The 15,636-nt window shown below is 43.3% G+C and overlaps 1 protein-coding gene across 1 annotated transcript in view; it reads left to right on the forward strand.

The window, feature by feature from the left end:
• The window catches only part of TENM3 (teneurin transmembrane protein 3), a 427,193-nt gene that overhangs the window by 337,838 nt on the left and 73,719 nt on the right, over positions 1–15,636 (forward strand). The window contains exons 12-14 of the mRNA XM_036250066.1: positions 10,317–10,343; positions 11,899–11,916; positions 12,841–12,987. Coding sequence (XP_036105959.1) covers positions 10,317–10,343; positions 11,899–11,916; positions 12,841–12,987 — 192 coding nt within the window. The remainder of the gene's footprint in view (positions 1–10,316; positions 10,344–11,898; positions 11,917–12,840; positions 12,988–15,636) is intronic.

Raw genomic sequence — 15,636 nt, forward strand, 5'->3', positions numbered from 1 at the left:
GTAAGTGCCACCAGCTGCAGAGAAAGGTTCGCTCAGCCGAGAGGGGGTTTCCTCCTGGATTTGGGGATGGTGACACACGCACCTATGTCTTTCTGCCGGAGAAGTTAGCAACCATGTATCCTATCACTTCTGCTTAGTACATCTCAGAATGAAATTTTTTTTCAGCAGAATCTCAATATAAGGATATGCATGTAAATGTGGTGTATTATTGTCTCAGTTTCCAAGTAGTTACTGTGAAAGTGACTTGTAGTTCTGAGTTTGTGAGCAGATTATACAAATATTCGCACAGATATTTACACTTCTTCGGGAAGTATTAATTGACCTTGCTCAAACCAAATTACTAAGGAGGGAACACAGACTATATAAGAACAAATTGTGATGTGTTCCTTTTTAATTAAAAAACTTAAAAAAAATTTTTTTTAATTACAGCTTATATTCAGTATTATTTTGTATTAATTTGAGGTGTACCGCACAGTGGTTAGACAATCCACGTACTTTTACAAAGTGTTCCCCCTGATATTTCTGGTACGCACCTGACACCATGCACGGTTATTACAATACTATTAATTAGATTCCCTATATACTATACTTTTTTTTTTTGTAACTACCAATCCATACTTTTCAGTCCCTTCCCCTTGTGATGGGGCAGAGTGGACCTCATCCAGGGGTGGGGCACCTTTTCTGCCAAGGCCCATTTGGACGTTTATAACATCATTGGGGGGCCATACACAACTATCAACTTAAAAATTAGCCTGCTGTATTTGGTCAGGCTGATGTGGTGGAGCGTGTGACGTCAGCTGGTCTTGATTTCTCAAGCATCACGTGGCCCGCAGGCCGGGCGTCATTGGTAGTTCCAAACTCCTTTGTTTAAAGTCAGGTTTCTTCCTTGCTTCATAGTCTCTTAAAAGATGGCAGCTACTTCCTGGGTTTGTCCTTTATAAACTACTGTCATTGATAAGATGAATTAATAAATTAATACCTAATATTTATTGAGTGTTTACTATGTGCTAGGGCACAAAGCAGAATTTCCCTGCTTACATTGTCTTCTTTAATTCTCACAACAACCTGATCAGATAGAAGCTATTAAAATCTCCACTGAGGGAATCCAGGCTCAGAGAGGGTAGGTAACTCTTTTTTTTTTTTTTTTTTTTTAATCCTCACCCGAGGACACTTTTTCATTCTTTGTTCAGATAGAGCAGGAGGGAGAGAGAGAGAGAGAAACATCGATGTGAAGGGACACATCGAGTGGCTGCCACCCGCACGACCAACCAGGGCCGGGGACAAACTGCAACCGAGGTACATGCCCTTAGCGGGAACCGAACCCGGGTCTCTCCGGACCGCAGGCCGACGCTCTAACCGCTGAGCCAAACCGGCCAGGGCGAGGGTAGGTAACTCTTTACTGGATAGACAGCTAGTAAGTGACAGAACCAGAACCCAAACCCACGTGGGCCATTCCCAAGCTTGTACTCTTAACACGAGACGGTGTTGCCTCCTAAATTGCTTTTAAATTGTTTTGTGTGTATGTGTATGGTGGAATCAGTGAAATTAAATTTTCCCTGTGATAAAGAGAAATTGATGTGTTTCTGTCACAAAAAGATTGAATTGTCATAGAAGTGGATGCATTAATAATGATGTCAGCAATGTTTCAATAATGGAATGTCACATTTTTTATTCAGCAAATTTTGAATTATAACTGATAACAGGACACATACTTTGCCAAAATAACAATAACAATTAGGACAACAAAAAAGGTTCAAGGAGAATCAATTTATACTGTGATTTAAGAAAATTATAAACTAGTTATTGAAAACTCTACATAGCACCTTCAAAAATTTAAAGTTACTTCCGTATTTTTGTCAGCTGAAATTAGCAGGCTGAATACCATGTACAGACACCAAGCATGGAAAATCACAGGAAGTAGATAGCTGACTTGTATAACCAGTATCAGCTCATGAAAACAGGCTCAGAAAACTTTAGTGCCCAGAGTACAACTGCTGAACATCTGTGCACACTCTTCCCCACAACTGAAGAAAAGTGGCTCTCTCTATAAATCACCTTTGAAAAGAGCCATTTATTGGTTTTTCCAAAATGAATTACAGTTTATCTTAGGTGAGTTCAAAGGATTGTTCAATATTGTTCATTATTTTCCCTGATATCTTCAAGTAAACTAAGAGAAAGACCCCAGTGTATTTAACATAGTTATTTATGTCTTATTCTATACATTTTTCTTAAATATCAAATTTTATGAATAAACAAAAGTAATGATGATAGATGATAAATTCTGCTCATTGATGCTGACCTAAGCAGTAGGTTGTTTTTATGGTTTCCTGCCATTAGACTTGTTAGTGCTACGCAGACACCGGTTCAGTACTTGTCAGAACCAGGTTCGTAGTACCAAAATGTCAATGACCCAAATATTCATTTAGTGTAAAAAATATTTGTTATGCTTTTTTCTTATTGATGTTATTAAGAGCTATCTCTGGATAGTTTAATTCCCAAATCAGAATGCTAACACAGAACTGATTTTTTTTAAATCTAGGAAATCCTAAAGTAATGTGATTTTGCTTATGCTATTCAGTGAACGCAAACAAGGCGTAAAAATCTAGCCCTGGCCGTGTGACTCGGTTAGCCGAGCATCGTCCCCTGCACCGAGAGGTTGCCGGTGCAGCTCCTGGTCAAGGCACATGGATCCCTGATAGCTGTTTCCCTCTCACATCAGTTTTTCTCTCCCTTTCTCCACCTCCCCCTCCGCTCTCTCTCAAATCAATAAAAACATATATTTTTAAAAAAATCTAAAGAGACATGAATAACTAACGTTGACGCGTGTGGCCCAGTGGACGAGATCAAGCCATACACAAAGACGACCTCCAGGTCACGCGTCACACGGCAAACAGCAGCCGTCTCTCCCACAGGCCGCGCCTGCGCCCACAGCCGCAGTGCCACCGTGGCTGCCATTATGTAGATGTCATCCACAGCCGGGCACGAAATTCTGCACTGAAGGAAAATACCAAGCAGCGTGCTGCCCGTTGTCCGTTCAAAGCCCTGCAGCTGATAATGGCACTTTTTCAGCACTGCTGACTTTATAAAATTTGGTTTATCGCAAAGCACCTTTTCCATAGAATGCAAATATTTCTGGGCTGACTTAAAATAGGAAAGATATTAGTGCACTGTTTTGGGATGTCTTGGTATAAAAATTGTTCCCAACTCAAGTGTGGCATTTTGCTCGGGTGAGTGCATGTAAGAAGCAATGTATTTGTACAGATAATTTTTACAACAATTTCCAAACTGTAAAAGGAGTAAAATATGCGAACTTTCCAAAACAATTTATCTGAAGCAGGTTTTGAAAGTATTGCCAATGCTGCAGGAGCAGAAGCTCTTTAAATTACACATGAATACACATGAACACACACACACAAACTGTTTTCTTTTACTGGCCCAATCTCACTTACTAGCTGTTAAAATTCAAATTAATTGACTCTCCTAAACAAGATAAAACGTTTACTCTGTTTCATCCTAATATTAGAATGAGAATTCTGTGGGGGGAGAACATTTTAAGGGCCTGAGTTCATTATTTTATTATGTTTAAAATTACGTCAGTGTCATCATCCTTTATGACGTGGTTATCGGTAATAAAACAGTGCAGGGCGTACCAATTAAGGACCATCAAATCAATGGGTATGCAGCTTGCGTGCTGGTGTAGACAGCTGCCTATAGGAACACGTTGATTGAATATGCACTTACTTGCAGGCTAGCTCGTCCCTCCTTCTACAGGAGCTGGCGTGGGAATAATCTGAGAATGAGACCTGCTTACGGTTTTACTGAGATAATATGTGAATCACCTTTAAAGTCTGTGTTATAAAGTCATGAGATACACAATGCTAAATAAAAGTTTGTCCTAGACTCCAAGGACTTTCAGTAATCACCATGGTGAAGAATATGTCTGTATTTTATTATTATGTATTCGTCTGATTGAATTGATCCTCTTTTGAAGATGGGGCTCTAAGATTTTATGGTTGTACTTGAACTGAGAAATATTTTCAGCATTCTGGATGCTGTGTTATTTGCCTGTGTCTAAGCTATATCCAGGAGTCAGTTCAGTAGCCCAGTGAAAATAAGTACACTGTTTAATATGTGCCAACCAATCACATTGTCAGTGGCAGAAACAATGTGAATAGTTCATGACTATTCACAGCAGCAACTACATATACACCTCCAAACAATCTGTATTTCTCCTTTGTAAGCTGCCTAATGTATCTATAACCAACTTGGTTGGCCTTTGTTTCTTCTCTGTGTTTTTAAGCAGCCGTTTGAGATTAAAAGGAAAGCAAACTTGGAATTAATCTTATTCCATGTATACTTCCAAATATCCCAGTCCATCCCCAAAGCAGGCACATGCATGCCTTTGACCTCATTTTAAATGAGCAGCTTTCTCTGGGGTTACTGATCAGCAGCTGCGTCTCCCACAGCATGGATGCCTCAACTGAGCTGCTTCTGTGCTTTGTTTTTTCCTGGTGTTGTCCCTCAGGTTTACTACCTTGTCACTTGCTTTTCCATGCCGTGGGCTTTTAGGACAGGTTACAACAGTTCTGAGGAAGCTTTCTTAGGTCTACGTCAGGTACTCTGATTGATGAGGCCATACCAACAGATTAGTATTTCAAGTTAGTTTGGATTTTAACTTTATTTCCCAGTTTCTCCCTTTATTTGTCAATGTTGAATTAAGAATTTCCACATTTTTTGTCTCATTTTGTTCATTCAAGTAAGTTTACTGACCAATTCAAACAGAGGTGATGCTTCTCGTCCCCCTCGCAGAGGTCCGTGGTCCCTCTGAGCTACAAGTATCGCGCACTTGTTAAGTTTACGGGCTTTGGCCTCAGACTCCCTGGTTGGCATTTTGGTTTTGTCACTTGTTATCATTTTGACCTTGAGAAACTTATTTCATTTCCTGTGCCTTAGTTTCTTCATTTGGGAAGTCGCGGAGATAGTAAGACTACCTGTTACCCCAGAGGGTGGTGAAAGTTAAATCAACCCATTCATGGAAATTGCTTAGCGTACTTGGCAGCACGTAGCAGCCATCAGTAAGTGGTGTCTGTGGTTAATCTACCGCCTGTCACTGGGATAGACGGATCCGGTGAGGGAGGAGAAGCAGAAGGACCAAGGAGAGAGGACGGATGTTGTCCATGAGGTGCTGCTCATATTTGCTTCTTTCTTAAAAGGTTGCCCCTGCATTATTCATAGAATTTCTATGCAGGCTGCAAACACTTGAAAGCCTTCTAGGACCACCATAATAAGTAGAGTTAATCATTTTATTCAGCAGGCATTAAGAATCCCTTATGAGCCAGGCAGTATGGCCACGGAGTTTCACATCTAATGGAGTTTTACACACCTGTCGATGGAATCTCTTAAATGAAATGACCACAATGAGTTCTTGACTCCTTCTTTTTACACTTACCTTGGTGTCCATCCTCCTAGACTTCATCCATGAGCAGTATTCAAGGGAAGGAGAGAGTCAGATGACTACAGGAAAGGGAGAGAGAGCTGCCCATAATTTTGAGAGATAAGCAGATGAGGCAACAAGATGTAGGCAGAATTTCCAAAAAGAAGCTCTTCCTCCCTAATCTACATGTGAGGATTAAAAAACGGCACCACAAGACTCTGTATGAGCAAGGGCCCTCCTAAGGGACCTTGGAACCCACGTCCAGTGCTAAAGGGTACAGACAAGAGAAAGTCATTTGTGTCCACCCCACCCATGTTCCCCAGAATGCAAAGGAGGAAAGATGGTAAATATGGGCCTTGGAAAGAGAAAGAATTCTTTTTATTTTATTTTTTCTGTATTGATTGAAGAGAGAGCGAGAGAGCAATAGAAACATCAATGAGAAAGAACATCAATTGGCTGCCTCCTGCATGCCCCCACTGGGGATTTGGTCCACAACCTGAGCACGTGCCCTGACCAGGAATCAAACTGGCGACCTCTGGGTGCATGGGCCGATGCTCAACCACTGAGCCACACCGGCTGGGGAAGAGTTCTTTTTACAAAGAAATGTGTAGCCTTGGCAGGTTTGGCTCAGTAGTTGAGCATCAGCCCGTGGACCTGAGAGTCGAGGGTTTGGTTCCTGCTAGGGACATGTACCTCTGTGGCAGTTTGTCCCCAGCCCCGGTTGGGGTCATGTGGGTGGCAACCATTCCATGTGTCTCTCTCACATGGATGTTTCTCTCTCTCTTCCCTCCTCCCTCTCTCCCTTCCGCTCTATCTGAAGATAAATCCAGGAATGTCCTTGGATGAGGATAAAAAAATAAATAAATAAAAATAAAAAGAAGTGCACAGAGGGGAGGTTGTGAGGATGCACCATTAGTCATTGGCTTCGGTGACTGTAAAGGTTTATGGACTAATCATGTAATAAAAATGTGCTTGATGAGCTGAACCTTTCTCCCACCTGGAGAACATCACTGAGTCTTTGTCTACCTGTAGAGCAAGTAGACCGAGGACCTCCAATGCCTGGGCTCGACGTTTAAGTTGTGAGGATGACTGTGTATCTGAATGTGTTTTGAAAGAGAGACCGTGAAGGCCAAGAATTGGCCCTGACCCTTAAAAAGCAGTCACCAGCTTTATACCACTTAAGGGAGATCCACCTGGCGCTCTCCCAAGGAAGCCACGCAGGTGACATCTAAAAGATGGCGGTGCCACCCTGTGGCTTTGGGGAAAGAAACAGCTGCTTCAGTTCGTGGTAGGGCAGGAATGATTGCAGTGGTCCTTGACCCGTTCATCAGTTTCTTCCGCTGGGGGTAAAAAAAAAAAAAAAGCTTGTTTCTAAATCTCCAAGAAGAGCCCTGGCCGGTGTGGCTCAACGGTTAGAGTGTCGCTGGCAGACTGAAGGGTCGAGGGTTTGATTCCTGGTCAAGGGCACATACTTGGGTTGCAGGTTTGATCCCCACCCTGGTCAGGGTCGTGGGGGAGGCAACCGATTGATGTGTCTCTCTCACATCGATGTGTCTCTCTCTCTATCTCTCTCCCCTTCTTCTCCCTCTCCCTTTCCCTCCCTTCATCTCTTCCTCCCTTCCATTCTATCTACAAATCAATGGAAAAATATCCTCAAGTGAGGATTAATTAAAAAAAAAAAATCCAAGCAGAGGCATTGTGATACAGTGGGAGCTCTGGAGCCCAGCAGCCTGTGGCCAGGACAAACTGCCTGTCTCTCCCCTTCTCAGTTTCCCCATCTGTGTTTACAGTATCAACTGTACTGATGTCATAGGGTTGTGGTGAAGATTCAGTGAGAGTGACACACGGCACGTAGGGCAGTCCTGGCACAAGGTAAGCCTGCTATCTTCAGGGTGGAGAGCTAGGATCAGAGTAGTTCAGGGGTGTCCCCTGGATTGTTCAGAACCTGGTCTGAACCAGAGAAAGAGACCTGGCCAGACTGGAGAGTTGGGACTCGTCAGTGTATCAGTCAGTTGTTCAGAATCTGCAAGTGATGGAACTAGGGCTCATGGAAGAGCTGAAACCCAGGCAGCAGCTTTTGTGAGCATGTGCACATGTTTCTCGGGGGGAGTGGGGGGGTCCACAACTTTCTCCACTTTTCTCAGATCTGAGACCCCCAGAAAGACTAAGAATCACTATTTTACAGGAAATACAGTGATGCTCCCCCACTATGTTCCACATGGGTCTTCTCAGAAGATAAATAATTGAAACTCCAGGGACAGTAGTTTATGAATACACCATTTCACTGGAGAATAGTTTCTTAAAGGGCTCCATTTTATATGTCTAGCACTCGTTTTTATGAGGGTTTTGTTCTATAAACCAAATTTAAAACTTCTTAATAGATCAAATAAGAATGACTCTCCTTCAGTGTCAGTAATTTTTTTTTTTGCAATTTAATGTGCATTTCAGCATTTGTTAGGCATCTTCATTTTTAAATATACTATATTTTCTTTACGATTATTGTTCTTACAGCATGCCTGCATTTTTCTGACTACTTCCTGTAGTGGCTTAAAAAAGGGTATTTTTCATTGTTGCAAGTATTATTTCTTATCATTATTTGAACCTCATATATTGACATTTCCCTTTAACTTCTTCATTATTTAGAACCAGGCTTTTGTGATGTCAGAAATTTTACTCTTCAAGGCCAAGTTGGAAACGGTTGTTTTTCTCTCTGTCTTAGTTTTAAACTATCAGCCTCATGTTTGTTTTCTGTAATGTGATGTGCAAATGGCAAAAGTTGGCATCTTTTCTTCAGTACATATATTTTTCTCCCGGTCAGTGTTTAACTCTTTGCAAAACGTGTGTCAGTTATCTTTAATATTTAAAGTGTTATGTAAATTTTGACCTTCTGTATATTTTAAATGTATTTTCTAATTTTATCTTTACTCTCGATGTTCACTTGACTCAATGACAAACTTACCTTTACCACTGTTTTACATAATTAATTCTGTTTGCTAAAATAATGGGATTCACTAGATTAGAAGTAATTTATTCCTAGTTTAAAACTACTAATCCAGGTCAGAATGAATTGGGTTCCTCGGTTTGGTTGTGTTAACTTCAGCGGACCTGGTGTGAAAGCAAAACTTTCTCTCCAACTACGATCAGTGTCATCAATGTATATAAATTAAGAATTCCCCAAGAAATCCTACCCTATCTAAATCAGAATTTTTTAAGAACTATTAAGAGGCTCTACTAGATTATGTGATGTTTAGAATGAATTATTAAGAAATTCTATGGATGATGGTATTCAGCAATACATTTTTATTTTAATGCTTGAAAATGGAATTATTTTTATTAAAGTAGAATTTCAAAGTAGGGCCTAACCAACACTATTTCTTCCTCACCTGCGTCTCCCCTACAATATATTGTCAATTAGCTGTAAACATGGTGATTTTTCAATGCACCTCGGGAGCCGCTAATGGAATCCTGTGGCAAAGTGAAGAATCTTTTTACATACACAGTGCAGATGTGTCAGAACCATTTACGGCTTCGTGTACACACGACACAACCGCCAGACTTGAGAGGCTCAACTGGAAGTTCCAGCTTAGATCATTCTGCCGAGAGTACCTGCTGCCGCTTGCACATGTCAATAATGAAAAATAATCAACATCCGCATCTTTGAAAAGCAATTTTAGATCATTAAAGATGTATGAATTTTGACAAAGCAAGATTTGAGGCTTATTGAGAATATGCTGGATCTCTGAATTGAAGGGAGAGAGGAGTGTGTGCCTCAGTTCAAGAGGGAAGCTATAACCTAATTAGAACCTCACAGAAGATTAAATGGACAGGGGCAGACTCAGTCTTCAGCCTAACTATTCCTACAAAGCTCCTTTTTTTTTTTTTTTTTTTAAATGTTTTTTTCTTTATTGATTTGAGAGAGAGAGGAAGGAAGGAGAGAGAGATAGGAACATCGATGAGAGAGAACATCAACTGGCCGCCTCCTGCACGCCCCCCACTGGGGATCTGGCCCACAACCTGGGCGTGTGCCCTGACCAGGAATCGAACTGGCGACCTCTTGGTGTGTGGGTCGATGCTCAACCACTGAGCCACACCGGCCGGGCCCTACAAAGCTCTTGTGAGAAACAGAGCCTATTCTCGTATGAATCCAGGAAAGCAAGAGGATGCTGGAACAGCCCGCATGTCCCAGTGGACTGTGCATTACTGTCCACCTGCCGTGGAGTTAAGGGCTACTAAGCAATCATTTTTACACAGCTTACCTTTTCTATAACACACGAAATGTGCTCCGTTTGCTCAGGATTTTCCATTTCCTTTTCCTTTTTTGCTTATGTATTAACCATGCCCATCTGTAAATATGCAAGGAGCTCCAGAGAGGAGCCGCAGGAGCGGGAGCCCTGCGGGTTTGTGTCTCAGGCTGGAGAAAGCCCACATCAGAGCTGACGGAAGTGGTTTCTCCCGGGCTTCCGTGGCTTCTCTGCCCTCCCTCCGGCAGCCCTTGTGAAACTGCTCTTTTCAAAACACACTTTTAAAACACAGAATTATTTTCTGTGTAGATCTCATACTTGTAAGTTGCCAGAATTCTTTAGCGGTAAAGCCCGGCTGCACTTGTTTGGCTCCCGGTGGGCACGCTCCTAACCTGTGAAAGGTAGTGTTCGCTGACCTACCTGTGCTGCTTGGAAAGGCTGTTTCCTGGTGTCACGACTGCATTTGCTAAAACACGAATACACTGCATTTGTAGAAGCTCTGAAGTGCATCTCTGTCATGTGATGTGAGTTCTATGTCGGCCGTAGCTACTCGATTTGCATGTAAATTCTGAAAATTTCCTTGTCCCATGTGACACTTCTGAAATGTCTGTCTGTTCTTTTTTCCTTTTTAATTTCTCAAGCTCACTATTTGGATAAGATAGTGAAAGGTACTGTATATTTGCTCTTTGTTGACATTTCTGCATATATATCTACCTAACCATGTATCAGATTGCACTAGGTATGAAAATAGGTTGTTTTTTCATGCATAGTTTTCGTAAATTATAAGTCAGGCTTACGTTATGTGAAATGCCTTGGGTTTCAAGTATTGAGACTTAAATGTCTGTGTCTCATTTTTATAATTTTGGGTTATCACAGATTTCATTCCTATGTAAAAGGGGTTTTGCTGAAACACAAAAACTGAAGATAACAGTACATTTGCTGTTTTTTGTTTATTTATTTATTTTTTGTTTTTTGTTTTAAGATCTTCATTGTTGGCAATTTAGCTAATGAGCTTTAAATTCTAAATGAAAGCATCCCAGTTGCTCACTGTCTCATCCCAGAATAAGAAATTGCCAATCTAAAGAAGATTTTGCTTAACATATGTTGAGAGAAATCCCATTTATCCTCATATGAAAACTTTGGCTTTTTCTAAATGTTTCCAAATACATGTGATATCATAACCTGTTTTGTTATTTTCTAAAAAGCTACAAAATACTGTGCATTCTATAAAATAAACAGTAACACTGCTCAACAGAAAACAGCAGATCTTCATGTCTTCAGTTATCCTAGAAATAGGTGAAAAGTATTTTTTCAGAAGAGAAAATTCCCCTCCCCTTTTTCCTCAGATTACCTATTTTCTATTCCTTGTTTGTGTTTTTCATTAGAATATGAAAATATTCATGGCAATATCCAGGCTTTCGTGTAATCACTCCCGTGGACAGGGAGCTCACTGCCCCTCCCTCCCCCCGCCTCTTTGTCAGTGGGCAATGCAATCCTTCTTTTTCGTTAAAAAAAAACAAATTAAAAAAACATCCGTAAAGAAAATTCACTTATTATGTATTGAATAATCTAGAAATGCAGGCAATGATTGTCTGAGAGAAAAGAAGCAGCAAAATTGGATCTCCTCTTGACCTGATGGTATCCATAAGTATAATTGTATTGTACCCTGCCACAGAGACTGTCGAAATAGTCTTCTTTCCGTTAACTCTAATCTTAAGAGACAGTACTTTCAAGTTTCGTACTGGAGGAGGGGAAGCCAATATATGAACAACTCTTTTAATCCAGACTTAAAATAAACATCATTAAACAGAGTGTTCCCTTAAATTTTGTCCCCAAACTGACTATAGTATTCTAATTATAAGAAGCTGTATAACAAACCCCAGTTGCTATTGCAATTATTTTTACTAAGATATATTTTATACCAAATTATAAATAATTCTTTCCGAAGAGCTGATCTATAACCCGTTATTCTCACAGTGTTAGAGCACTTATATCCTGTTTCTGTCCGTGTCATATCAAACTCATAGACAAGAGCACCAGAGTCTACCAAGTGTCATCCTCATAAACAGACCATGTTGGCTGCATGCCAGATGTCATCATTAGGAAGTAGCAAAAACTGTTTTTTTTTTTAATGTCATGTTAGACTGAAACAATTATAGAGTTTGGATATATTAAATTATTTTAATTGTTTCCCAAATTTTCCCTCCTTGCCCATAAAAGCAGACAAGATAGGATATAAAGGTAACAGCATAAAAGCCTTAGGGAGATTGTCACAAAATATCACTCTCCGCTATCTGTCTTGAAGCACGTCACTACCGTGTTTTTGTTCAGTCTATCAATGTTTTATTGTGGTCCTTATGGTATTTCATTTTGTCCGTCCTGAGTAATCAACTATGCACAGCTATGACATTGAGCTGGAAATCCCGTTGGTCCTGTCCCATCCGTATGCAGCCTGAATCCTGATGTTTGTTAGAATAGATGCTGAAGCTGCTTCACTATTTCCCGGGCTTTGCTTCTTCTGTGACCAGGAATGTCCTCTTGGCATAAAGTATAGTCACTGATACTGGCCTATACTTTGTGCAATTATTTAATGCGCTGTAATTTCACATGAATATACGGCAACTCTGGGGCCAGATAAAATTAATGTTCTCCTTTTAACATCATTCATGTCCTCATACATGCTTTCATGCTTTTGAATTGAGAGGGAATTTTTTAAAGCAACAAGGTGCTTTCAGAAGGCATGTCCTGATGAGTGGCCAGCAATGTTTACAACAAATCAAAAATCTATACCAGGGATTCTGAAATGACCATGTTGAGATGCTTTTCCATGCCACGCAATCAACCAATCAACCTTGTTGCTTTGCTAAAGGGAAAAAAAAATTGAAATTAATTTTGTCTGGCCTGCAGCTATTTAGTGGGTCGTTGCATATATTTCTGTCCTGCCCAGGTAAGTGGTGTCTCAGGGGTCAGGCCAATCAAAGATGCCACTTGGATGAGAATTAGATTCCGCAGACAATGTTGCTCTTTCTATCCATGTGCAATTACAGTATTTGTGCTGTTGACAAAGGCCTGTTCCCACTCAGTGTCCCTTATCTGTTCGTTCTAGGTGCGAAAACTTTCAGTACTCAAATCCCTCGTGTTTTCCTTCTTTGTCTCTTTCGACAGAGGGCTGTCCCGGTCTGTGCAACAGCAATGGCAGGTGTACGCTGGACCAGAACGGCTGGCATTGTGTGTGCCAGCCAGGGTGGAGAGGAGCAGGGTGCGACGTGGCCATGGAGACCCTCTGCACAGACAGCAAGGACAACGAAGGAGGTAGGACGTGCGGAGCCTGCGGGCAGGCATGGCCGAGCACTGGCTGACAAGGTCCAGCGAGTGCATCGTGACCTCTTCCCCCCAAAAATCAGGTCCCCGTAGATTAGAGTGATGGAAAAAGGTATGCGTGCTGACGGAGGGATTGTGTTCCCTGTTGTCCCTGAGATTGTTACCATCCGGGGAAAAGGCAGGGTGGCCAAGCTGCGGTGTGTAATGCACCTTGTTCCCGTTCCTCTTCCTCCTCTCCCGGGGAAGTGGTCCTCGGCACAGCATGTGGGCCCCGGGAAGCGGAAGCTCTGGCGCAGTGTTTCAATAACTAAACAGTCCGAAAGGTGCAAAGCCTTTTCCGTGCTCTTCTGTCGAAGGCGCGGCTGACAGTGAAGCAGAAGACAGTCCCCGTGAAGCTGCACTTCCAGTGTCTTGCTGTCCTTAACCTGACGCCCCGTGAAAACGATTCTGATACTGCACCCGTGGGAGCCCTGGGAGGAGGACCATTCCCGGGGTGCCCCCTCTGCGCTGCTGTATTTTGATTCCAGAGACGAGAAGGAGAGGCGGCAGGAAGCAGAGTGACTAAACCCAGCCCTCAAGCCTTCCCATTGCCCGCAACACACACGCACCCACACACGTCGGCCGGGGCCCACAGTCCTTCTCAAACCAGACGGTCCTGTATCTCGACTTCCTGACACGAGGCCACAACCCCCCCCCCTTTCGTCTCCAGCAGACTTTCCCTGTTGTCCCAGTTTCTTTTCACCTGGACGTAAGAGCCTGCGCCACAAACCCTGAGCTGCAGCGTCCCCCATTCCTCTCCCTGACAGATCCAGGTGGTCCCAGGCCTCCCAGCACGTCCTGCCTGATGGCACCATGTGGCCCGACCCCTCTTCACTGTCCGTGGTAGGAAGACAGCATTAACCCTCCTGGAGCCACAGTCCAGGTGGCAGCTCCCTCATTACTGTCCCCAGAGCGCCTGCCCCACTGTTTCCTGTGCTTCCCTTCCTCCCTGAGCAGAAATTGCAGTTTGTCTTCTGAAAGGGGGTTGCATTGAGTAGGTCGCAGGCTCGCTCAGAGGGGAGCTGTCTGCGGGGACAAGTCTGCAGGGACCCTGAGTAATTTAGGGGCTAAGCGACGCTTCAGTATTGTTACCAGCTAAGGAGGTTTTTCCCTTTCCTCAAAATGTATCAACTGCAAATTGGCCTCTTTCCCCCTTTGTTTATTCTTGGGAGCATGGAGCTGTGCTGTCTCTGCGCTCCCCCTCCGAGGGGACATCCGAGCAGAAGGAGACCTCCTGGGGCTTCTCTGCTCATTTCATATCGTTTGTATTCCTGTCCCAAACCGAAGCTCGTGGAGCTTCTCAGAAGGAATCCAGGCCCCTTTGAGGTTGTGAACGAAGGCAGGGGCTGTGGGGACAGACACGATGGTCTCCACATCACACCCGTCAAGACGCCCCGTCTGGCAAGGAAGGACCTCGCTGTCACTCTGTGGGCACAGCAGAACAGAATGTCAAAACAAGGACAGTACCTGAAGTTCTGTGACACGTGGTAAACTGTGCCATGTATAGATCCACTGTCTACATTAAGTTTGGTGTCAAATGGTGAGTGAGCCAGAAAGTAGCAAAGCCATTTGATAGAACACGTTCAGTGACAAGCAGGAAGACAGGATGAAGAGGTTGATTTGGCCCTGGGCAGAAATTGAACACAACATATAAATAGCTACCAGCCTAGTCTGAGCAGCTTGGTAGAACATAACCATTGTAAAGGGGGGAGGGACAAAGAAAGTTGCTTACTATTTCCAGAACTGAATGAGATAAAACCTTTTTTAGGAAGAACAGCTACATATAGGGAAATAGTTCAGTGTTCTTTCTTAGACCAAGCATCTTCCTTCCCCTACAAAACTTACCTTCCTTTCCCAGATCCAGGTCCCCCCTGTCCACTGTCCAAGCCCGAAGCTCCCCACAATCTGATCTCACAAACGAGAGGCCCCGTTTGTCTGGCAGCGTCCTGCCTGCCCTTCATGTCTCTGAAATGCTGAGGAAAAGCAGCCTCAGAAGGCTTCTTCCCGGGGAATAGGAGGAACAATAAAGTATATTGGAGGAACTGTAGCCATTCTCCTAACGCCTGCACCGTCGGAAGGCGGACACCTCCTGTCCAATGGGACCGTGTTTTTTAAGGCTCAAATAAAGAGCTGTTGGGCACAGAGGTCACTCTAGCTTTTCAGAGCCAAGGGCAGGTGTGTGCCCACAGTAAAGGCCCTGACAGGTGCCCCCTGTGCTGGTCAAGTCCAGCTGCAGTGTCAGACGGGGGCTGACGGAGCCGGGGCTTTGGACACAGGCAGGCAGTGGGGCAGCAGATCTTCACATCACATGGTGGAGGATGGTAACAGCACTGGACCAGCTGGCTGGGGATAGCCTCTCCCAGCGGGCTGGGAGACACCTGGGGTGCAGCTACACCATGTGCGTCATCTCTGAGAAAGCTCTTCAGAGCAAACGATCACCGGTACGTGCCTGGACTTGGCTTGTGCCCATCTCCTCTCACACTCCCTCTGCACCTACTGAGTCCGCTCTCTAGGCTGAGCCGTTTCTGGTTCCCATCCCGGAACTCACTGCATCGGTGAAGCTGCCAGGGTGAGAGAGAAGATAGGGGACGAGCTAGGCAC

This window comes from Molossus molossus, unplaced genomic scaffold (genome assembly GCF_014108415.1).
Source record: "Molossus molossus isolate mMolMol1 unplaced genomic scaffold, mMolMol1.p scaffold_m16_p_9, whole genome shotgun sequence".
Taxonomy (NCBI): domain Eukaryota; kingdom Metazoa; phylum Chordata; class Mammalia; order Chiroptera; family Molossidae; genus Molossus; species Molossus molossus.